We start from the raw sequence: 25353 nt of genomic DNA on the forward strand, positions 1-25353 counted from the left end.
CACTTGTGGATAAGCCAGAGGGGGTGCTGCTGGCCCTGACCCAGGCTTGAGTGGGGAGTCCCTCCCCACCCTGTCTCCTTCCTGCCTCCCATTCATCGTGCTCACTGCTATCCTCCCCCTAAAGCCCCACTAAGCTCCAGCCACGTACCTGCTCACACGGGTCCATCCATCGGCCCCATGGTCTGGGATGGGAGGGCCCAAGCTGAGCTGTTGTCAGGAGCCCCTGGGACCACGTTTAAAGAGAAAAATACAGATTCGTGTGTTTAACCGCAGGCAATCTGATGTAGGGACCGGAAGTCTTTGTTAGTATTCTTTTTTTTAAAAAAGATTTTTTTTAGAGCAGTTTCAGGTTCACAGCAAAATTGAAGGGAAGGTACAGAGACTTCCCCTATAGCCCCCATCCCCACACGTGCACAGCCTCCCCATTATCCACATCCCACACCAGATGGTACATTTGTTACAACTGAGGAACCTCCATCGATACATCATTATCACCCAGGGTCCCTAGTTTACATGAGGATTGACTCTTGGTGTACATTTTATGGCTTTGGACAAATGTGTATGACATGTATCCATCATCACAGTATCTTTATGTAGAGTATTTTCACTGCCCTAAAAATCCTCTGTGCTCTGCCTGTTCATCCTTCCCCTCTCCTCAGCTCCTGGCAACCACTGATCTTCTTACCGTCTCCATAAGTTTGCTTTTCGCAGAATGTCATACAGTTAGAATCATACAGTATGGAATTATTATTATTAATTGTTAAAAAGAAGCTCCCAGGACTGGTCACATACTTTGTGAGACCCAGTGCAAAACGGAAACATGAGGCTACTTGTTAGAAATGCATTAAAGGGGACTTCCCTGGTGGTCCAGTGGTTAAGACTCTGCCCTCCCACTGCAGAGGGCACCGGGTTCGATCCCACATGCCGTACAGCGCGGGCAAAAAAAAAATGCATTAAGGATTTCAAGGCAGTGACTGCAGAGCATTAAACCAAGCACGGAGCCCTCGTATGTGTGGGCCCCTGGGTGACTGCCCAGGTCACATGCCCACGAGGCTGGCCCTGCAAGTGACCTGGGTATAGATATCTGTTGCTGTCTATACACATATGAATGCTTCTCATCTGTACCTTGAAAGTCCAGTGCTTTAGTGCAGGGATGCACACCTTCCACAGTCCAGCTCCAGCCTCACTTCCAGCTGCCGCCTGTATACACACACACACAGAGACACAAAGATACACATACAGACATATACACACACAGAGATACAGGCACGCAACACACACAGATACACATACAGACGTATACACACACAGAGAGACACACAGGCACACAACACACACACACATATACACACACACATGACCTGTGGTCCAGCCAGCTTGGCTCTCGCACACCCCCCTTTTCTCCAGAGATACCTTGTTTTCTGGCCTCTGCTTTCCCCCAGCTGGTCTCCCTTCCCTGTCTCTTCAGTCCTCTCACTCTAGTTTAATCCTTCCACTCCCCTGGAAACCAGAGTTTAGAAAAATATAATTTACTTTTTATTACTAGATCTTACTTTTCAGAATGGGTTTAGATTCACAGAAACATTGACTAGGTGGCACACAGAGCTCCCATACGCGCTGTACCCGGGCTCCCCTGTTAACCTCTTACATTAGTTTGGTGCATTTGCTACAGTTAAGGAACCCATGTTGATGCGTTATTATTATGAACTGAAGTCAATAATTGACCCAGATTTTCTTGGTTTTTACCCAGTGTCTTTCTTCTGCTCCAGGACCCCATCCAGGACATCATATGACATTTAGTCACACGTCTCCTTAGGCACATTTTGCCTGTGGGTTTCTTAGGCTCTGCTTGTTTCTGATGACCTTGACAGTCAACCAGCTTTTTTTTTTTTTTTTTTAATAAATTAATTTATTTATTTTTGGCTGCGTTGGGTCTTCGTTGCTGCGCGCAGGTTTTCTCTAGTTGGCAGCGAGCGGGGGCTACTCTTCATTGCGGTGCGCGGGCTTCTCATTGCGGTGGCTTCTCTTGTTGCAGAGCACGGGTTCTAGGCGCGTGGGCTTCAGTAGTTGTGGCTCTCGGGCTTCAGTAGTTGTGGCGCACGGGCTTAGTTGCTCCGCAGCATGTGGGATCTTCCCCGACCAGGGCTCGAACCCGTGTGCCCTGCATCGGCAGGCGGATTCTTAACAACTGCGCCACCAGGGAAGCCCCTCAGCCAGCTTTTGGCGGAGCGTTTGTACATAATCCTCTCCCACTGTTGCTTCGTCTGTCTCAACCTTACCTCTTTCAAACTCCAACTCGAATCCCACACCCTCTGAACCTGGACGCAGGTGGTCAGGATCGCTAGGTCCTCAGCCTGGAGCGCCCTGTGGCCTCTGGGGCTTTCGACCAGTGCACACCACCCCTTTCTGGTGCCTGGCCCAAAGCCTGTGGTTTCCCTTCTTGCATGGAAACTAGATTATGAGAGCCTTTTCGGAGTTAGGATTTTAAGTTTTTTTGGTTCTTCCTCAGAACCTAGTTAGGGACTCTTTAAAGATGACACTTGGGTCCGAAAGCAGACTTCTTATTTCCCCTTGATGTGAGGTTAGGGATTTGGGCTCAACCTTTGGCTCCAGGGTTGGGCCTGTAGGGTGGGGAGGTGTAGGAGTGCTGATCTGTGAGCCAGGTTTTCGATAGGGACTGAGCGTTAGAACGAGTAGCCTGCAAGGGAGTCGGTCATTGTCAAAGGGAAGGAAATGGGGCTCTCCTTGGACAGCGCTTTCCAGCAGAGCCCTGCTTTGTCAGGCATTACACGTGCAGCGGATCGGGGTGCATCCCAGTGACCCTGAATTCCTAGGAGAAGAATCTGTGAGGCCCATAGTCTTGATTCCTGGGCTGGAAGAGGGACCTCCCACCGGCTTCCCCTTCAGCGCTGGGTCTTCTCTCCCAGGTCCCACCCCTACCAGCCATCGTGGGACGGGGGGTCCCTGCAATTTCTCCTGCAGCCCATGTCTGGCCTCCAAGGGTGGGCAACTCCTGCCGTGTTGGCCTCGCCAGCTGTGACCTGGGACAGGGCCTCCGTCCTTCCTCAGTGCAATGGCTGACTGGCGCCGCACGCGAGATACTTCCGCTCAGCACCGGCCTCTCCTGCCCAGGGCTTTCTCTGCCCCAGGAGTCAAAGCCCCTCACCTTCCATCGCAGGTGGATATATAGCCCAGCCTCCTCGCACCCAGGAAGCACCAGGCTGAGCTGTGTTCACGCAGCGCCCCGGGGGCCCAGCGAGGGTGAGCCCCAGATGCCCACAGCTCCGTGTTTTGGCCCCTTTCCATCCCTGCCTCCCTTCCCGCCCCGCTTCAGGTGGTTCCTGGGGTCACTTCTCAGACGAACCACTTGCATTCAAGTCCTTGACTCAGGATCTGCTCCTGGGGGGCCCCAGAATATGACAGAGGACGAGAGAGTGCACCTGGTAGGCTGTCGGGGGTCCAGCAGCGTAAGGCACCTGTGGCACCTGGCACAGCAGGTGTGTCCTCAGCCTCGCCTCTTCCTGCCGCCACTCTTTGGTTTAAGGAGCCACTGGTCTCAGACACCCCCTCCCTCCTCCGCATCGAGTTTCGGGTCTGGCCTTTGTTTTCGAAAACCTTGACTGTGGTGCTCAGGACACTTGCTTCTGTCTGCATACTCCACTGCTGAGTCCATTTCCTCTCTCCCTTGTCTGCCTGGTTCACTTAACTTTTCTTCGCCCGGGTTTGGAATCTTAAAACAGCCTGTGGTTGTTTTAAAAAAAAAAAAAAAGTAGGAAAGATGACACAGCACAAAAACTGGGTTTGTGTTGGTGTGTTTATTCCTTGAGTGTGCGTGAAAGAGGCTGCATTTACCTTGTGCTATTTCGGTCCGGAGCTGGAGGCCAGAGGAAATGGGGCAACCGGGGAAAGTCTTGAAAAATGAGTCTCCCATCCTGGGCGTCTCGCCCGCCCACCTCCACGATGCCAGATGCCGGCAGCTGCCCGGCCACGTGGGACTTCCCATCTCAGAGCTCCGTGGTGCTCCCCACAAGGCCTGGTTGTTCTGGGGCGACCCCGGGGACCTTTATGTTTCACCTCCGGCTCACTTCTCATCGTTTGGTTTCTGTATGGATCCCACCCAGGGTGAACAGAATGCCAGGTCTCCAGGGTTCTGGAAAGTTCTGGGGCCCAAACCTTGGGATCTTAAGTAAGGAGGAGCAACAGTTGGGTCCCAAAGTAAACTTGAGATTGACTTTCTTCCCAGCCGCAGCCCCCTGCCTGTCTGCGTCCTGTTGGTTTCTCCTGACAGGTGCAGACCAAGGAGCTGACCTTGACAGGGTGCTGAGGGCATAGAAATGGAGGAGGTGAAGCCCAGGCAGCCGGGCAGCCTCCAGCTGGGGGTTGGCTGGGGGAGGTTTGGCCACCCTGTGATTACCTAGCCAGGACCTGTGGAAGGTGGGGAGCGTGGAGGTGCCTGGGGACGGACCAGTGTGTGTGACCAGGCAGCCTAGTGCCCGTGACCTGGGAGGGGGCTCCCGGTGGGTACAGCGTGGGTGGTGGGCCGAGGCCCAGGGCACTGGAGGCAAATCCATCTCTGGAAGCAGCTGAGTCATTAGGAAAGGCACTCACTCTTCCGTTTTAATAACGCACTACAGAGGTGACACCAGAAGACCTCCTTGGCTGATAGGAACCCCAAAGATGCCAGCACATTCATTCAGAGGTCTTCTATTTGAGACCTACTATGTGCTATGTTGTTTGCTAGGTGCTGGGGCTCCGACGGAGGTGAGCAAAGTAGGACTGGCTCTGGCCGATAAGGAGCTTAAAATGTGTTGGGGAAAGAGGAAAACCCAAAGAACCACATGAACACATTTAAACTCTAGCCTGAGCGCTGGAAAGGAGAGGCTGCGAGGATGTACAATGAGGACGTACCCATCAGGGTGTCAGTGGAAGCTTCCCTGAGGACCTGCAGGATGCCCAGGTACGACAGAGGCGAAAGGACAGGGAACAGTCTTCCAGGCAGTGGGAGTGGGCCAGAATCTGGTATGGATGGCAGCCTGAAAGGAGGCTGGAGTGGCTGGCCCTGGGGGGCAGGTGGAAGGACAGTGGAGTGAGAGGAGGTGTCGGGGAGGGAGGGGGGCCAGACCACCCAGAACCTATAGGCAGGGTGACTAAATGCCCCCATGTGCCCACCTGGAATTAATAGTGGCCTCCTTCCTCTCCCCAGAGTTTCCCAGTTTGGACCGGCAGTTACATCATCTCCCTCATCATGGAACACATTAGTGAATTTTGGCTTTTTTATCCTAAGACCTAATAAAGGGTTTAGGGCAGGGCAGTTAGCTATTCAGAATCGGGGTTCTGACAGCCTAGCCGGCTGCTGGGGACAGACGGAGTGGGGGAGGAGGAGGGTGGAAGGAAGGCTCTGAGGTTCCTCCAGGTGGCCGCTCTCCCTCCACCCCGGGAGCGTTTGTAAGCTTCCCTGAGCCTCAGTCTCCCACCTGTGCAAGGGGACAACAGCACCTGCCTGCCTCTCAGGTATCGTAGGGTTCGGTGGGCCGTCTCCATGCCAGACACGTTCTATGATCATGGCATCTCGAATGAGAGTCAGAACGACGTGGTTGTGAGTGAACCTGCTGCATCCTGGAGCCTTCAGCCCTGAGTCTTCAGCTCTGTGCCGGCATCTCGACTGTCCCATCCCGGTTGATGCATCCTTAGAACAGTCCTCATTGTTACCCCCACATTATAAACAAAAGAACCCGAAGGACAGAGGTTGGCTTTCCCTGGGTCACTCCACAGGGATTTGATTTCGGCTTTCCTAGGACCCAAAGCCTTGTGTCGTCATGCATACATCCCTGACCCGCCAAAGTGTGACCCAAGGGCCACCCTGGGCTTTGTGACTTCATCACAGAGAGGATCCTGGGCTCCACTTAGACCTCCTGACTGTTTCCTCCTGCTGGGAGCTGCATCCCATTTTTAGGTCCAGACTTGATCCCTTTCCCCTCCTGCCCCCGTGATCTGCTTTCACACACAAGTTTGAGAGCCTCTGCAAGCACACTCCATGGCTGGAGGAGACATTTCTTTGCAGCAGGATTTCTCAGAACCTTTAACGAGCCAGTGTGCATTATGAAATCTCTTAAGAAGCAGTGATCATGTGATGCTTCCTGATCTTACTTGAATACAGAGCCTTTGTGATTTTCAGCCGTGTCACTTTACCCCCTTGGACATCTTGTTCATGGGAGGCAGGTTTTTTTTTTAATTAATTAATTAATTTATTTTTGCCCGTGTTGGGTCTTTGTTGCTGCACATGGGCTTTCTCTAGTTGTGGCGAGAGGGGGCTACTCTTCGTTGTGATGCACGGGCTTCTCATTGCGGTGGCTTCTCTTGTCGTGGAGCACGGGCTCTAGGCGCGCGGGCTTCTGTAGTTGTGCTGTGCGGGCTCAGTAGTTGTGGCGCGCGGGTTCTAGACTGCAGGCTCAGTAGTTGTGGCGCACGGGCTTCGTTGCTCCGCGGCATGTGGCATCTCCCCGGACCAGGGCTCGAACCCGTGTCGCCTGCATTGGCAGGCAGATTCTTAACCACTGTGCCACCAGGGAAGCCCGGGAAGCAGTTTTTGAGACCTTGGTAAACTCCAAATCCTTCCTCTTGCAGACGGACAGATTGAGCCCCAGGCCTTAACTAAGGCTGCTGATTTGCTCCCTGACTCCAGTGACTCAGGCCTCTTGGACCCTGGACAGGGGTGTTCTTGACCCTTCTGTGAATGCCCAGGTGGAGGATGGGGAAGGGAAGAGGGGAGGGAGAGACAGACAGACAGACAGGCAGACAGATGGTCCTGGGGCAGGGACGCTGTGGGCTGGTGACTCGGGCTCTGGCTGCGGGAGGAGAATATTGTGCCACCTTTCTCCCCAAATGACTTAATTTTAGTCTTCCTGGATAGGCGCAGCCTTAAAAAAAAAAAAAGTGTTTAAAAAAAGCCTTGGACCTCTCTGACTTCACCTTCCCGCCCCGGGGACACCAGGGACTGTCTGGGTGACTCGGAAGAAGGTGGGGCATTCCCTGAAGCCCCAGGTGGGGTGGGGGGACCTGGGCTGGGTCCTCCCTGACCCAGGAGCCTCATGACAGCCACGCCCCACTTCCTCTGCCGGCTCCTTTGATCTCCTTCCCGGCTTCCCTGCAGGGCTGGTGTTTGCAGGCTGGGCTGTCTCCAGGTGCACAGCGGGCTGCTGGCTTCCCAGCCTGACTCAGCCTTAGCAGCGCCGTGACTGCCCCGCTCCGTGACATCACGTTAGCCTGGGAAAGCTCTGGCTTCTCCGTCACTCACTGCCTTCTGAGGAATGTTCTCGAGGCCCAGAAGCGGTTTGCAACATGCAGGGTTTTAAAATAAAATGTCCAGCCATGCAGTTTCCCAAAGAGCCACAGGGTGAGGGTCAGAGCAGGGGTGAGGGAGAGTTTGCTCAAAGCCAGTTATTTCCACTCCCTGGTTAAAACTCTTGCCAGCCTCTCAGTTCTCCCAGCATCTGAACCTTCCCGTGGCCAGGACGCCCTGCAGCTCCGTGCCGCCGCACGCCTCTGTGCTCACCAAGTACCTGCACCCCCTCCATGGTAGCCTCTCTCATGAGGCTTTGCGTATTCTGTTCCCTCTGCTGCAATGCCCTTCCTGCCCTGTTGGCTGCATCGGCCTTGCTCACCCCTCTGGCCTCCCTCAGGAGACACTTCCCTGGACAGCCTCGCCCCCCCCAAATCCAGTGCTTTGCTCTGTCTTGGTCACCCAGAGGGCACTTCCCCTCCTCCACTCCACTTAGTCAGGGTTTACTTGCCCTCACTATGGGATGCATTCATGGCCCATGGACCCAGAGCTCCGTCTGTGGCTGCCTTTGTACCTCTGGTTCCCAGCAGAACTCCTGAGACATAGGAGGTGTTCAGAGTGTGTTTCAGGAGGGAAATTCTTAAGTTCTTCTGGCTGCGGTAACAAATTACCGCGAACTTAGTAGCTTAACACAAATTTGTTAACTTTTAGTTCTGGAGGTCAGAAGTCTGAAATGGGTCTCGCTGGGCTAAGAGGGAGATGTCCCCAGGGCTACCTTCCTTCTGCAGGCTCTACGGAGAATCTGTTTCCCTGACTTTTTTTTTTTTTTTTTTTTGCCGTACGCGGGCCTCTCACTGCTGTGGCCTCTCCCGTTGCGGAGCACAGACTCCGGACGCGCAGGCTCAGCGGCCATGGCTCACGGGCCCAGCCACTCCGCGGCATGTGGGATCTTCCCGGACCGGGGCACGAACTCGCATCCCCTGCATCGGCAGGTGGACTCTCAACCACTGCGCCACCAGGGAAGCCCTGTTTCCCTGACTTCTCCAGCTTCTAGAGGCACCTGAATCCCTCGGCTGGTGGCCCCCGCCAGCAGTCACATCACTCGGCCCTCTGCTCTGTCCGACATCTCCTTCTCTGACCCTCCCGTCACCTTCTTTCACTTATGAGGACCCTGGTAATTACACGGGGCCCACCTGGAAAATCCAGGGTCATCTCCCATCTCAAAAATCCTTGATGTAATCCCTTTTGCCATGTAATCCACGGGTTCTGGGGATTAGATGTGGATGTCTTTGAGGGGGGTATCATTCCGCACACCACGTGATCTCAAGTTCTTTCCCCTTTTTCTAATGGCGTTGGGGGGAACCTTGGCACTGGGCCAGCCACATTCTCTCTTGGATCCTCTCCACCTCCTCTAACCTCAGGGAGGGATTCTTGGCTGGGGGCACCGATGTGAAGAACGGACCCATGTGCTTCACGTCACTTCCGGTCGGGGGCCGGCTGGTCACTAGCTGAGGATGCTGTCTTAACTCCCCTGCAGCTCAGTCGTGTCATCTATGAAGTAGGGGCTGTAACTATGTCTACCTGGTTGGAAGAGGAATGGTTCGGTGAGAGAACGTCACTCAAGAGCTTGGCGCACAGTGGGTGCCCAGGATATGGAGCTGGGGTGCTAACGCCCCCTGCCACCAGCGAGGCCTCCTGGAGAGACCTTGGGTGACTCTGAATGTGGCCCTTCCGAACCCCAGCCTGCGTCTGCACCCTGTCGGTGATGGACTGTGTCCGAGGGATCCTGGAGGGAGTCAAGCTGGGTCTTGGCCTCCATCACACTGGCCTAGACTGAGGCCCAGGACTGGGTTCTAATTCCCGTGCAGCCACCAGCGGCCTGTACACCAGACTCTGGTCTTCCGGCTGAAAATTAAAGCATCTGGAGTGGATTTCCAAGGTCCTTTTTGGCTGTGAGGACCCTGCACTGCTGGGCCCCACTGGCAGGTGGAAGGCGGTGTCCTTCCTACAGCGCTATAGGGTCGGGGGGAAGGAGAGTAAACTGGGTCCTGAGACTGGACAGGGACAGTCCCAGGTGACCAGGCAATGTGCACTGGGTGACCCCGTTGGAATCTGTTTCCCATGGGTCCTGTTCCTGCCTGGAAAACCCCAGGGGTCAGAGGAAACCCCAGGCTTCCAATCTCAGTCCCGGGGCTGTTTCCCTGGGAGCTGAGTGTATGCAAAGCATTAACAATGTCTCTGAGGCCCTGGTCAGAGCCGGTGGCGCCTTGCATCCTGCGTGGGGCTCTTACTACTCCGGGAGAGGCTCGTGGGCGAAGGCCCTTGAGATCACAGTCTCTAAATAGTCTCTAAGGAGCCAGAGGGCAAAAAAAAAAGGACTTTCCACCTTCCCACGTTGGAGATTTTAAAATACCCACTTTTCCGTTGTGGTTGGACTTTCCAGGGGAAGGTGGGCTGAGATGCTGGAAACTAGGTCAGGTGATGGTGTGGGCTTCCTCCTGCTTCCCCCATGGGTTAGATTTCGGCCGCTCTCATGGTGTCCCTGGGAGGAGGAGCCCGCATGCCCCAGCAGCACTGTGTCCCCAGGCCGATGGTTAAATATTAACGCCCCTTCTGCCACGGAGTTGGGGTCACTGGCGGTTCACGCCTCGCGGAGAGCAGGGCTTTGGGGGAGGCTGGGTTTCAGGAGGGGTGAAGTCTGCCTTCTGGGTCTCCCCCGGCTGCCTTGTGAGCCTGGAGGAATGGGCAGGACTGTCCCCAGGGAAACATGGAAACAATGTGGACCTCGTACTATCTCACTTCTTTCAGAAATAGGTTGTGCTTGCTGACTTGCGACAACATTGATGTGTGTGTGTAGAGGCGAGAAACAGCCTCGGGGGGGTTGTTGCTGCAACTCCAGAGTATATGCATCTAGGCTTTCCACGCATAGGTGTGTTAACCTTAAAGAAATGTTAGCATCGTGACACCGTCCTCTACGTTTTGGGCTTATTCACTTTAAAATATAGCTTTATTGGGATCTATTTCACATACCATCCACTTCAATCTTGCAAAGTGTGTTATTCATTGGTTTTTTAGTGTATTCAGAGCTGTGCTATTTAAGGTTACCCTATTTAATCTTAGATGATATTCACCACCCCAGAGGAAACTCCATACGCATTGGCAGCCAGCCTCCCCTCGTTTTTCCCCATCCTCGGCTACTGGCAGCTACTAATCTCCTCAGGCTCCGTGGATTTGCCTCTTCTGGGCGTTTCATTTACATGGAATCCCACAATATGTGGTCCTTTGTGTCTGACCTCTTTCACTTAACACAATGACTTCAAAGTTCACCCATGTCGTAGCATGTGTCAGTGCTTCATTCCTTTTTACTGCCAAATAGTATTCCATGGTATGGGCTTACCATGTTTTGTTTATCTGTTCATCACGTGATGGATATATGAGTCGTTTCCATTTTTTTTTGGCTCTTATGAGTAATGCTGCTACAAACATTCATGTATAGGATTTTCATTTCTCTTGGGTAGTAAAATTATTGGGTCATTTGGTAACTCTATGTTTTACCTCTTAAAAAACTGCCCTTCTGGGCTTCCCTGGTGGCGCAGTGGTTGAGAGTCCGCCTGCCGATGCAGGGGACGCGGGTTCATGCCCCGGTCCGGGAAGATCCCACATGCCGCGGAGTGGCTGGGCCTGTGAGCCATGGCCGCTGAGCCTGCGCGTCCGGAGCCTGTGCTCCGCAACGGGAGAGGCCACAACAGTGAGAGGCCCGCGTACCACAAAAAAAAAAAACAAAAAAAACACCTGCCGTTCTATTTTCCAAATTCACTGCACCATTTCACGTTCCCACCAGCAGTGTCTGAAGGTTCCAGTCCCTCCACATCCTGGCCAATACTTGCTATTGTCTGTGTTTCTGGTTTTAGCTATCCTGCTGGCTGAGAAGTACTAACTTACTGTAGGTCTGATTTGCGTTTCCCTAATGGCTCATCATGTTGACCCTCTGTTCATATGTTCACTGACCATTTGTATATCTTTAAAGAAATGTCTGTTGAAACTGGCCTTATCCATCTTTGGAATCAATAACATGCTAGCTTTACAATACTGATTCTTACTTTTCCCTCTTCCATTCTCTCGACCAATTTGTATAAGAAGGAATTCTCTCTTTTTTAAAAAATTTATTTATTTATATATACATTTTATTTTTGTCTGTGTTGGGTCTTCATTGCTGCACGCCGGCTTTCTCTAGTTGCGGCGAGCGAGGGCTACCCTTTGATGTGGTGCACGGGCTTCTCACTGCGGTGGCTTCTCTTGTTGTGGAGCACGGGCTCTAGGCGCGCGGGCTTCAGTAGTTGTGGCACACGGGCTCAGTAGTTGTGGCTCGAGGGCTCTAGAGCGCAAGCTCAGTAGTCGTGGCACACGCGCTTCGTTGCTCCGCGGCATGTGGGATCTTCCCAGACCAGGGCTCGAACCCGTGTCCCCTGCATTGGCAGGCGGATTCTTAACCACTGCGCCACCAGGAAGTCCAGAAGGAATTATCTCTTGATAATATGGCAAATATACAGTATAAAACCATCTGGGTGTGGGGAGAGGCCTTTTATTTCAATTTGTTAGTGCATGTTGGGTGACTCAAATTTTCTATTTCCTTTTTTTTTTTTTTAACCAATCTTAGCATATTGTATTTTTCCAGAAATTTGCATACTACACATCCTGTTTTATGACACCTTTTTACTTAATACCGTGTTTCCCTCTTGTGAAGAAGTATGGATTTATATGGTCCTTTGACACAGCTGTGTAGCGCTTGGATACACCCTCTGTTATTACCCGTCCCTCTCAGTAGATGGTTCGTTTTCAGTTTTTCTGTTCTAAACAGTGTGACTGTTGTTTGGGTTCTATCTCCGTGGTGAACAAACCACCTACAACACAGTGGCTAAAACAGCAATCATTTAATTGCTCAGGAATTTGGGCAGGGCTCAGCTGGGCAGTTTTTCTACTCTTGGTAGCGTCTGCTGTAGTCCCTGATGAAGCTGAGAGCTTGGCTGGGGCTGGAACACCCTGGACGGCATGTCTGCTGAGGGCTGGCTTGGCTTTTCTCTCTCTCCCCTCATAGACGCCCCTCCTCCGCAGCCTCTGCCCCTTCCCCTTCCATGTCATCTCTCCCGCAAAAGAGTCAGAGTTGCCAGTGCAGTGGGCTGCAGAAGCAGATCTGCTAAGCCTCTTCCGTCTTCCTCCTGGACATGGCAGGGCCTCCCTGCCACTGAGTCCACAACAAGTCAGGTGGTCAGCGCAGACGTCAGAAGTGGAGCAGACCTCCCCGATTTATGAGAGAGCTGCATGTGGGGAGGGAGGGGAGGAATCGTTGACGGCCGTATTTGCAGAAAATCTCCCGACTGCGAACACCCAGAGACCCTTGTCTGATGAGTGTTGGCGTCCAAGGCGAACGTTGTTTGAGTGGATATGTGGTCTGTTGTTCCATGGATCTTGGGCAGTCATGTAATGACTGGGACCAAGATAGATAAAGTTCCCATCCCAGAATTTCCTACTGTCCAACAGGGAGTGTACACCAGCACTTACATGACTTGTAGTAATTACAGCGTTGCTCCAGGGGCCTTGGGAGTTTGTCACTAGGCTAGTCTTCAGTCGGCTTCCCCAGCTGCTGAAGAAGAGGGCGTTCTCTCCATTTTACAGAGGAGGAAAGTGAGGCTCTGGAATGAGCTAGCTTGCCCTACTTGCCTTCTCTTTTCCCTGCTCCCTGGACGTCATCCCCCCTCTAGTATTTTCTCTACTCCACACAATGTTGTGACAATAACACGCATCATGCAGCATTGAACAACCTCCTGGGTCTCTTGTCCCTTGGCCAGAGGGTGAGTTAAGGAGGTGATGGGGCTTAAGTACCAAGTCCTCAGGTCACACTTCCGGCGCTGTATCCTGGTTCTGTCACTTAGAAGGTTTATCGATGTGGGCAGTGGGCTTCCCCTCTCTGAACCTCACTTCCCTCATCTATAAAATGGGAACAATAACCTGACTGTTGGAGATCAGGGAGCTGGTGCGTGGAAAGTACCTAGATTCTTAGCAGTGGGAAAGGGGAAGGAGTGCATTTAGGTTCCCCGGGGCTCCCACCCTGAGCCGTTCTGCCTCTGCTGTCACCTGGGCTCGTCAGGGAGGCCAGTAGGTTCATGGTAAATAAAAACATCACAAAGGGCTTGTTGGTTCCTCCCAGTTGTGAGAACCGTTGTGTTCGAATAAGATGCTGGAGGTGGCAGCGAGGCATTCCCACTTTCCCAGCAGTCCGGACGCAGCTGCTGGGTAATTGCTCCCTTGTCCCGTTCACGCGGCCAACCTGGGGCTGGGCTTTCTGTCTCGAAGCAGAGTCTGTGTTAGCATCTCACTCCTCCCGCCTCGACAGGGCTTTCCTGTCCCGATGCCTTCCACGAAGGTTTGGCTCTTCCCAGCAAGCCCGGAACGAACTGCGAACTAGGGCTCAGGAGAGGGAGTCTGCACACGCACACATGTTGATTCACGATGAGTCAACGCTCGCCTGTAACATCTGGCCCTCGGTGTCCTGGCTGTAATAAGAGAACGTGTAGTACCGTTTGGCAAGGCGTTCACTGTTCAAAGGCCCAATTCCATTCCCTAAGTTGCTATTCATTGTTTTACTGTCCATCAGGGCCTATCCAGATATCTGGTCACATCTTCTGGCAAATAATTTCCCAGCGAAGTTGCCACCCAGGTCTGTGACTTGTGCTGTGCTGTAGAGGCTTCCTACCGGGGCCCTGGGAGCCTGAGCCAGTGAGGGAGTTGTTTGGATTCGGAGTGGTGCTTCTTCTCTCATCTGTTAATTATCTAGAGCAGCGAACTGGTTCGTCGACAGTCTTGGTATCTCCATAGCCAGGAAAGCCATCAAGGCAGATTGGAGATGAAGACAGTGGAAATTCTTGTTTGGAAGTTTAAAATCTGTGTGGACGTCCCCCCAAGTCAGTTCTGAAACTGCCTCTGAAAAGGCACTGGGAAGAAGTAGAAGTAAACGGGTCATGAAAGATTGTCTCGTTATTTTAATTCAGTTTGGCCGTGAAAGTGAGTGTCCTCAAAATATTCGGTGGCTCTAAAAAGACGTCCTTGCCCCTCTGATGTCTCTGTATTACAGAGGCAGCAAGTGTCCTGCAGTCACAAGGGACTGCGGTTTGGCTGGTCAAGAGACCATGCACTGTCTTGTAGTGTGGCTCCGTTCTGCCGGCCGTACGATCAGAAGTCGTATCTCGTTCACACGTGTGGCATAATATAATTGAGCATTTTCTGAATTGGGTTCCGGCGATTACTGAGTATCACTTAAAAAGTGGGATTTTGGGGGGCGTGAGGTGGGGATAACCCGTGTTTCCATCTCGTGGTCCCGGTGATGTTGTCCATCACCGTGGAGTGCTCAGCCCTCCCGTGGCCAAGGGCGGGGCAGGGACTTGACCAGGCCAACTAGATCCTCTGCCCTCAGACGTTTGGATGGAGAGAGTCAAAGAGGGAAATACAGCTCAAATTCATTCCCTCACTCCCCAAAACTGTGCCTTGATGAGACAGCCCTGCACCCTCACACCTGTCTTGGCTCCTGTCTGCTTCTGAGCCTGCTTCTCCAACCTGTGTAGACTTCTCTGAGTGACCTGTTAATCTCCCGGTGCATTTCCACTGGGTTCCGAGTGAAAGTACATTTGAGACACTGGGTTAACATTACCAGTTTGTTTTCTGCATGCATGCCTTCTCTGAGTCTCATACATTTTAAGATGCTTGGTAAATGTCTAATGTGTTATGATGCGACAGAGACCTCACCAACTTGGAGGTCTGCAGACCACACAGGAAAGATGAAGAGGGTGGTCAGCCCTAGATTTTAGGAGAGAGAGCGGGGGATGGGGTCAATAGGGAGATCGTGCCTCATCTCAAGGAGCGGGTATCTGCCGCTCGCTTCGGCCGAGGGCTTAGTGAGTTATATACAATGGGTTTAATTCGCCAAAGGCTCTGAAATGATGACAGCTACACTTGAGCAAAGGCAGCGTCCAGAAGACCTTCTCTTCTTGTGTGGTTGCAAGCCTCCCAGGGGGCCTGGTGGGCTTCCAGTCCTGCCTCAGCTGTGTGCTAGCAGCGTAACCCTGCGCAAATAGCTTTGCCTTTCTGAGCCTCAGTTCTGAGACCCGCACAGTGGTACAGGTAATATTACCCACCTCAGAGAGTTATTGTAGGAACTCAGTGACATGATCTGGGCAGGCAGTGCAACCCAGGGCTTGGCAGGTGGTAAGTGCTCAATCAGTAGTTGATACATCTGATAAGGTGTGGGCACAGAAAATTCACCTTAATTCCCAGGAAAATTAGATCCCTCCAGGTACGATAGAGACTGTCAGTACCCCGGGGCAGGAGCTGGTTGGGCACTGTTCATCACTGTGCCCACAGCCTGGTACAGTGTAGGAGCTCAGGTGCCCTAACTGACTATCGAAGGACTCAAAACATTTAAACTTTGAATCCTTATAATTAAAAGTGCAAAAGAGACATTAAGATATCTTACATACTAGAATTCTACTACCTAGGAATGTAAAAATCCATCCATCCATCCTTCTGTCCATCCATTCATCCATCCATCCATCCATCCATCTCTCCATCCATCCATCCATCCATCCATCCATCCATCCATCTTCCATCTATCCATCCATCCATCCATCCATCCATCTTCCATCTATCCATCCATCAATCTTCTATCCATCCATCAATCTTCCATCCATCCATCTCTCCATCCATCCATCCATCTCTCCATCCATCCATCCATCCATCCATCCATCTCTCCATCCATCCATCCATCTCTCCATCCATCCATCCATCTCTCCATCCATCCATCCATCTCTCCATCCTCCATCCACTACAAGGTCAATTGTGGTTTTACCCATTTTGCTACTACAAATCTGAGGAAGAGAGAATTAAAGGACTCCCTCTATTAATGATGTCGGTCTGCATGGGGGTCCACCTCCTAACACGTGGTGGGCTCATGAAGAAGTTGCACAGTGTGGAAATGAGGAGCGTTTGCACTGGTGCTCAGCTGCCTGGGCTCCAACCCCCAGGCTAGCAACTTCCCGGCTAAATGACCTTGGGCATGTCATGGTTTTACCATGGATTCATCGGAGATGATAGTACTCCTGCAACTTAGGGTTGTGAGAACTGAATGAGAATGTGCGTACCACACTGGGGACAGCGCCTGGCAAGTGGTGAATAAGCCAACGAAAGGGCACTTCTGTTTCCTGAAACTTCCGGCATCACGGAGGCTGTGTAATTGCTGCCTTCCTGTGCTCTGTCTCACTGGAATCCCCCCTAATGAATCTGAAGGGCGCATCTGTCTCGTAGCGGTGCGTCTGTCTCCTGCACGTATCTCTTTACACCTCTTCTGCACTCTGTCTCCCCACCACGGCTGCTACCTGGGGGTCTCCATGGCTGGATCTTGGTCTGATGAACCCACTTTGGGGGGACTGGCAGACCTCCTGCCAGCTCCCCTGCCTCACAAGGTCCTCCTGTCCATCAGTGGCTGGCTGGCTGACGGGGGGCGGGGACCGAGCCATGACCTGCTGACCCGGAGCCTGTGTCTCTCTCCTCTCTTGCAGGGAGTCAGACCTGTTTCTGCTCGACAGCCGCACCCTCTGGGCCTCGGAGGAGGGCTGGCTGGTGTTCGACATCACGGCCACCAGCAACCACTGGGTGGTCAACCCACGGCACAACCTGGGCCTGCAGCTCTCGGTGGAGACTCTGGATGGTAAGTCCCCGCCAGCACCCCAGCTCGTGCCGGTGCGGCCCGCAGCCGTGGACTCGAGGAGGATCTCGGCAGTCCACATGCTCGTCTCCATCAGGACCAGGCTTCCCCTGCCCCCTCCCCCATCACTATTTACTGTCCAGCTTTTTGATCCACAGTGAAAGCAGTCCCTACCTCTTTTGCATAAGATGATTACACAGTTGGCCAGAGCTGGGTTGGGTGAGGCCTCGTTGCTCACAGCAGCGTGGGTGGCCTCCCCCTATTAGAAATGCAGACTCTGGCCCGTCCCAGGCCCGCGGCGTCAGAACCTGCACTTGAGCTGAGCCTCCGGTGATGCCCGAACATAGAACGTGCTGATGCAGGCTCCTCAAACTCAGGTGTCCTGGGCATTGCTGGATGTTTAACAGTATCCCTGGCCTCTACCCACTAGATAGACAGATAGCCTCTTCCACTTGTGACACCCAAAAAATGTCTCCGGACGTTGCCAAGTGTCCCATGCGGGCACAGTTGCCCCAGTTAAGGACCACCGCACTGATACGAGGCATTACCGTCTTCCAAGAGATCGAACGTGGCGCTGAGTCCCAGATACTTGGAGAACGCGCTGTCCGCCCGCCCTCCCCCAGCCCCTCCCCCGCACCCCACGCCCATCTTTTCTGAGAAGGGCAGACAGGAGAGCACGTGCGGGACTAGGGTTGGGCCCGGCTGTGCCGATTTCTCCTTCCCCAAAGCGTATTTCTTATTAAGTGGGGATGCCTTTAGGGTGTGGGTAACTTCTTCCTTACACCAGTTTACAGAAGAATTATTTTAGAATAGGTAATACATGTGCCTGGCTCAACATTCAAAAGTTACAGCCGTGTGCAACAGTGAGTAGTTTCCCTCTGACCTCCTTCCTCCAGCTGCCGAGTTCCACCTCCCAGCGGCAGCTATCTCCATGTTATTGGGTGTCTTTCTGATCAGAGATGCCTTCTGGGTATCTAAGCAATTACATATAGATTCTGCTGTCCTTTTTTTTTTTCCTCCCACAAATACTATCATAGTATATACAGTGTTCTTCACTTTGCTTTTTTCACCGGACAACGTATCTCGGGGGTTGGTCTTTTTTCCACTGTTAAAGAACTTCCTTAGTCTTTAGAGACTGTTGTGTTTTTGTATACATGTGGAGTGGATGCAGCTCTGCCGCTCACCCGCTGTGTGACTTTTTGGACAACTTCGCTAACGTCCCAGAGCCTGCACTCCTCGCCTCCAACCCTTGGGTAATAAGAGAGCCTGGGTTATTGGGTTGTTCTGAGAATGAGTGAGTTAATACAGGAAGAGTTTTAAAGATAATGCCCTAAGGTACCAAGGAATTCCCTGGGACTCTTGTGAAAACGCAGATTCTGTTTCAGCAGGTCTGGGGCGGATGGGAGGCTGTGGTCCAAACAGCCCCCAAGTGATGCAGAGGCTGCTGGTCCCTGGACAGTGCTTGGAGTAGTGAGGGCTGAGAACAGGACCCGGCTCATAATACACATGCCCTAAATGAGAGGAGGAGTTGTTGTCGTTGTTTTTGTTGTTTTACTACCACCAAGAGTAACTCATCCAGTCCACCCGGGATGGACGCCTAGGGTTTTTCCATCTTCCGCTCCTATAAACAGGGCTGCAGCGGAGAACCTCAGCGCACGTGTCCTTGGACACTTGAGTAGGTGTAGGTCTAGGAACAATTCCTGAAAGTGGCATGTCTGTAGTTTTTTGTTTTTTTTTTTTTAATATTTTATTTACTTGTTTAGGTGGCACACAGGCTCTTCGTTATGGCACGCGTGTGGGATCTAACTCCCTGACCAGGGATCGAACCCGGGCCCCCTGCTTTGGGAGCGCCGAGTCTTACCCACTGGACCCCCAGGGAAGTCCCTGTTTGTAGTTTTGATCGGTATTGCCAACTTACCCTCCGGTGAGGTCTTTCCATTTGCGCCCCCACCGGCAATGCACGCGGGCACCCGTGTCCCCTTCTTTGTCGGGACAGCCTCTCAAATGTACCTGTCTTTGCTAATCTGATAGATGATGCGTGGGATCTTGTAGTTTTCCTTTGCTTTTCTCTCCTCTGTGCGAGGCTGAGCCCTTTCTCGAATACGCCGTTTGCAGTTTCCTCCCTGGGAACCTCTGTCTCCTCTGCCCATTGCTCGCATAGGGTGTCGGTCTTTTTCTGCTTTATATTTTAGGGACATTTTGCCCTTTGTGATTTGAGCTGCAGATATTGTTCCAGCTTTTAGTTCTTCTTTTTACTGTGGTTAATGCTGGGTTTGGCCAAGTGGATTTGGAAAATGTAAATAAATTTCATAATTTTTTCCCCAGAATTATCCGCCTAAGGTCACATGCTGTGTGGGAGGGGGCCACAGAGTTTAGGACCACACTTGTCTTCTTTCCAGTCTTCTTTCTACTGATGGTCTCCCCCAGGCTCCCCAGCCCCCCAGACCTTCCCCTTTTCATGCCCCTGACACTTTATAGTGAGGTCCTAGAAGATGCTGGAGTTTCCCATTGCTCTATACTGGGTTGGCAAACTATGCACGGTGGGCCAAATTCAGCCTCCAGACTGTTTTTGGGTGCTTGTGAGCTAAGGATAGTTTTCAAAATTTTAAATGGCTAAGAAAAATTTTAAAAAGAAGAATATTTTGTGACACATGGAATTATAGGAAATTCACATTTTGGTGTCCATAAATAAAGTTGTGTTAGTACACAGTCACACTTACTGGTTTACGTATCACCTGGTCCTGCTTTTGTGCTGCAGCAGCAGAGTTTAGTAGTTGTAACAGAGACGCTATGGCCCACAAAGCTGAAAATATTATTTTTAGAAATACTATTTACAGAAGGAGTTTGCAGCCCCTGCTGTATACCAGAATTTCTCAAACTGTGTTCCGTGAAGAGTCACGATCAGTTAAGTGCAAGAAATGCTAGGTTGGATAAACTAAACGGGTTGCACTGCAGGACTTATCAGAGCCTTTATTTTGCTGATGTCCATTGTGAATCTCCTGATAGGGTATACAGCATAGAAGAATTCCAAACTTATTTGGCGACAGAATCATTCAACTCTTGCTTGTCCTTAAAAGCCCCTGTGGAACACAGTGGAGATGAGGCACAAATGAGGCTAAGGGAGACTTGATTGACCTTTTCAGGGTGACCATTTCCCTGAACTTGTGGGTGTTGGCTTGACCTGCCAACTTGATCCAACGGGTCACGTGCTCCTTTATCCTGCCTGCCCTTCTGGCTCAGCGTGGCAACAGGTTTGGTTTTTCTCTTAAGTGACACTCAACCCAGGCCTGCCATCCCCTTTCTCCCCCACAGTCGGGGCCTTTGTCCCCCTTTTGCCTCTAGCGTCTGCTCCCCCCCAACCTGTGGCTGAGGCTCAGTGTTTATTGACGTGGCACAGCCTCATGGTTACATGGGCTTGGGCTCAGGAGCTGGCCAGACTCCCCAGGTTCAAGTCCCAGCTCTGCTGTTTCTAGCCACATGACGCAGGGTGAGTCACTTAATGTCCCTCATCTGGAAAATGGGGTTAATAATAGTTTCCACCTCCCAGGGTGGTTGCAAAGGATTAGATGAGCTCATGCAAGTGAAGAGCTTAATCGCTGAACATGTGGTAGCTGCTAAGCGCAAAGTAAGTGCTTTCTGCCATCGTCTCATGTGATCCTCACCATTACCAGCGGGGTAGATGCTATCATTAACATCCCCGAGGGACAGGTGACGAAACTGGGGCCCCTGAGAGGTGCTGAGGCCTGGGGACCCCTCTCCGTCTAGGGGGAGCGTAGCCTAGTGGCCGCAGGGTGCTGCCTGGAGCCAGGGTAAGGCTTAGACGCCGTGCCCCAGACTTGATGCCCCATCTCCTCCCCTCCTAAATGGGGCCGTGGGGGCTGGGCGTGGATGCTGCCGCCCTGAGACCCGGCCTCTCCGGGTGCTGTGCACGCCGACACAGCAGGTTTAGGCTGGCTGCCTGGGTCAGGGAAGGACCGCCCACCCAGACCGTCAGGGAGGAGGAAAGTATTCAGTGGCCAACTGAGGGTATGAGTTTTTGCATCTTTGGGGGGATGAGATAAGAAGCAAGTGAGCCCAGCATTTCTGAGACCACAGGCTCCTGGCTGGGAACTCGTTTCCCTCCATGGTGTTTCTCCCACGTGTTGTCCATCACAGCCCCCCTGGGTGGCACGTTGAGCATACAGGTTCCCGGGCTCCACCCCCAGACCCACCGATGGTGATTCCCCAGGGATGGGCCCAAGAATCTGCCTTTTCTCACAGGCTCCTTCTAACTTGGGGTCTGGCCCAGTGATAACACCCCGCCCCATGTTTTGGGGTACCCTGTTTATGAGATGGTGCCTGGGCTGGCCAACTCCATTCAGCTCTAAACCTGGGTCAGAACCTTTTCACGTTGGATGCCTACACAGGTGAAAGACCAGCAGGGCCTGCTGGGGAGTCCGTGGATTCTGGGGTGCATTTGCTGGGCAGGCTGATGCACACATACTGTGTGCCAGCCCTGTGCTGCCTGTAGGGACAGCCTGGCCCCTGCCCTGGGACCACCTACTAGCATTAACATAAACTCCGACAGCACCTGGAGAAGACGGGGTTTCAGGGCGTGGCACCCGTGCCCAGCTCCCAGTGCCCCATCTGGGAGGGGAGGAGGTGGGGCACTGAGTCGGGGTACAGCATCTTGCAGCCACTGGGCACCTGCCAGAATATGCAGTCAGGTCACCTCCGGGCCTCAGTTTCCCCACCCCATACAATGGGCGTGTTGATGATAGTAATTCGGACCAGCTTGCTTAGTGAGGCACAGACGTCACAGACCCTCTCTCCTGATGTTTGGTGCGGCGTGAGGTGAGCCCCGGCTCACCGGGTCTCCACACGCTGCCTGAGACCACCCAGGAAGCGCGTGTCTGTTCTGTTCCCTCTTCCTCCAGCTGCGGCCCTCCTGTTGGTCGCCCCTTAGAGCGGAGCAGAGCGGCGCAGCTGAGGCCTCCGCCAGCCGGCAAGCCTGTGTGGGGAGAAGCCCATAAACTCCCCGGGCACCTGGGGCTCGTCAGGAGCCCAGTAGGGAGCCTCGTCTCATCTCCAAGGACAGGATGCCGCGGGAAGGAGGGCTGGCGTCTGCTGTCTTTCCTTGTACAGAGGACAAGAGGAGAGGCAGCCCCTCCACCTCCCAAGCCACACAGACTGCGCCCCCCTGAACCCCCAGGGCAGTGGGAGAGGGGAGAAGAGGCACCCTGAACAGAGGGGACCTGACACCAGTGTGGAGGGCTTGCCAGCTGGCAAGGGGGCTGTGTAGGCGGCGCTGGTGAGAGCTGCGCCCTCGCTGCCGGCCAGGCCCCGTGCTCAGGTCCGGTCCGGGACCAGAGTGGGGACATTCTGGCGGCTCCTGCACCGACTCCAGCGCCCGATAGCCTGACGCTCCGCGGGGCGGCCTCGTGTGATCTGGGACGGCTGGTCCAGCCTCCTGATGCCTTGTCCCTTCATCTGTTCCTTGGGCATAATTATGGCTGGGAGGAAGAAAAGAGTGAATTCATGTAAAAGTGCTGAGCCCTGGGCCGGCACCCTGTCCGTGCTCGTGAGTGTTAGATATTACTATTGCTGTTATCGATGTGTTTAATTCTCACAGTGACCCTGCCCAGGTAGCACGTTTGTTATGGCCAGCATCTTACAGATGAGGAGACAGAGGCCGCGAAGGCCAAGCAACTTGACTGAAGTTACTCTGCTCCCAGGGTAGACCTGGGCTTCGCTGCAGATTCTGACCCCAGACTTGCTCGTTGCTGGAAAGCCTTCGAGGAATGTGGTCACCAGCGGCCACACCTTGAGGGGCAGTGTGTAATTGACAGGCCCCTGCTGGGTGCACGGCTGGGCCATCCAGACAGAGAGCCTGGGACCCTATAGCATCCTGGTTTCTGCCTGGCTCTTCTCTCCACATCCCGTTTCCTGCGGAGAGAGTTTGAAAAAGGACCCGGAAGACAGTGGGCTTCCCAACAGGGCTAACTGGAGGAGCCAGCGTCACAGAAGTGGCCAGGGGGTCCTCCCTGCATTCAAAAATGTTAGAACTCGGTTTATGACCATCTTGATATAACGATGAATATAATCCTGGCTGGATTAAAAATGAAAACATTTTCTCCAACACTAAAAAGTTCATGTTTTTTCTTCTGATTTTAAGAGACACTATAACGTTTTCCCAGGCCCCCAAAAGTGCTGTGGGTCTGGCCGTGGTGCCTGACGGATCCCAGCCTGCAGAGCAATGCTGAACCCTCCCAGCCCCAGCACCTGGTGGTCAGAACTGGCTTCCTACCGTCAAGAGCCTTTTGCCCATGTTGAAAGCACATTTATTCACTCAACAAACATTTGTGTGGAGCTATGATGGACCTGGGACTGTTGCAGGCACCAGGGCTACGGCTTGGATAGGACAAGGCTTGTGCTCACATTCTCATAGGAAGAGGCAGACCGTGAAGGGACCATATGCTGAAGGTCAGGGATGAGGCCGTGAAGACAAGTGCTGAGGTTCCGAGGGTGGCTCCGGAGGGCTTCCTGCACACTGTTCCTGGTGCCGCTGTCCGTCCCAAAGCGGCAGGGAGGTGAAGACTGCTTTGGGCTGGAGACTCCATTGTCTTTGCAGATACAGAAGCACCTAGTCCTTTGTTCCCAAGGCGAGGACTCCAACATCTTGTCCTCGTTGACAGGGTCCCCCTCCTCTCCCTTGTCCACAGAAGAAATCACTTGATGGCTCAGGAGGCCCGCGGTGTCGATCAGCCCTGGCTCTCTGACCCAAGAAGACGACCTGGGGGCCTCGCTTCCCCCCTCACACTCCCTTGCTGGGGGCCTCCAGCCACTGCTCGACACCCCCGGAGCTCCAAGACCAGGAGGGCCCCTTCTTCTCCCTCCAGAAGGGCAGATACAGGCACATCCTGGACGTCTGCATGCAAAGAGGGCCTCGGGCTTCTCTCCGGGGCCCACGAGAGCACGTATCACTGTTCTTGATCATCCCAGATGGGATCAGATGGGATTGTGAGGCATTTAAAGGATTGAGGGCGTATGCCGTGCAAGCGTGATGCCGGCCGCGGCAGCTGAAGACGGGACCCCGGGGACGAGCCTTCGCCCACGGAGGCTGCGGAGACTAAGCTCCATAAAGCCGAGGTTGGTGAGCGATCCTGCCCACGGCGCAGCTGGCTCCCAGGTGCCTTCGCCCTTGCGGTTGCTCCACATCCTGTTCGTCCAGAAGCCGAAGCAAGAGAGCAAAGAAGAGGCCCTGGTGACCCAGAGGCTGGGATGGGACCTTCCAGGGCCGGTGGGCAGTGGCAGCTGCGGTGGCCTTGGGTAACTGGGCCAGGCAGATGTCACAAGTATTAACTGCGTTCTCACTTGTCACTCAGGCCTCGGTCCATCAGGAGAAGTGGCTGGAATTAATGCGTTTTCCACAATTAAGGAGGAACATTCTTATGCTGTGGGCCTCCTAGGGGCACCCGATGGCTCTAGCCCTGGAAAACAGAGAGACCACAAGAAAGCCAAGATGCCACCCTCTCTTGGGCGAGTTACATCCCCTCCTTCCCTAAGAGGCCCCATTTGTGCTCCCTGGCTGCTCCAGGGCTCTTCTGGACTGGTCATGCTCTTTCTGCCCGGGCCACCCAGGCCTGCCAGTGGTGGCCCGATGCACTGGCTCAACCCTGTCCTCAGCTCAACTTCCCAGAGTCCTGTATCCACACCCCTGCCCACCTGGTTTGCCTCTGGGAAGGACCTCCCCTCAGAGCCTCGGTGGACCCTTCCTACCCCTGGAGGCCCCCGTAGGCTGCCCACATCCATGCCCGGGCAATCTCTCCTTTCCGCATTTCCATCCACCTTGCCTCGGCAAAGGTTTGGGGGTCAAGTTCGTAGCCTTGAGCCAGCTTTCCCCGTCTGTAAATGTGGGGCCAGTAGTCCTGCCCGAGAGCAGTGCAGGGGGTGGGCTCCGCAGTGCCTGGTACAGAGCACACACTCAATAATCTTCGCTGTGAACCAACAACGGAAAGGACCCTCTCTGCAAGGAATACGTTCATTGGCAAATAATAGTAAAGGCATCTTATCTCATTGCGACATTTTATGGTTTTCTTTACAAGTCTAGAATTCAGTGGATCTGGGGTTGGTTAGAGCAGAGGTCAGCAAACGCCTTCTCTAAAGTGCCACATAGTAAATGTTTTAGCTTCGCCGGTCAGACACCCTCTGGCCAGGTTCCTCATCTCGACCGTTATAGCGGCAGTACATACGTGCGTGAAAGCGGACAGTAAATGTGTGCACGGGTGTTCAAAGCTCTGTTGCAGTAAAGCTTCTTTTTTTAACTTTTTATCTTCTATTGGAG

At 53.2% G+C, this 25353-nt stretch overlaps 1 protein-coding gene across 1 annotated transcript in view; it reads left to right on the forward strand.

Moving 5' to 3' along the window:
• The window catches only part of BMP7 (bone morphogenetic protein 7), an 89296-nt gene that overhangs the window by 43549 nt on the left and 20394 nt on the right, over nucleotides 1–25353 (forward strand). Inside the window, exon 3 of the mRNA XM_032607010.1 lies at nucleotides 16885–17033. Coding sequence (XP_032462901.1) covers nucleotides 16885–17033 — 149 coding nt within the window. The remainder of the gene's footprint in view (nucleotides 1–16884; nucleotides 17034–25353) is intronic.

Source organism: Phocoena sinus, chromosome 15 (assembly GCF_008692025.1).
Source record: "Phocoena sinus isolate mPhoSin1 chromosome 15, mPhoSin1.pri, whole genome shotgun sequence".
Taxonomy (NCBI): Eukaryota; Metazoa; Chordata; class Mammalia; order Artiodactyla; family Phocoenidae; genus Phocoena; species Phocoena sinus.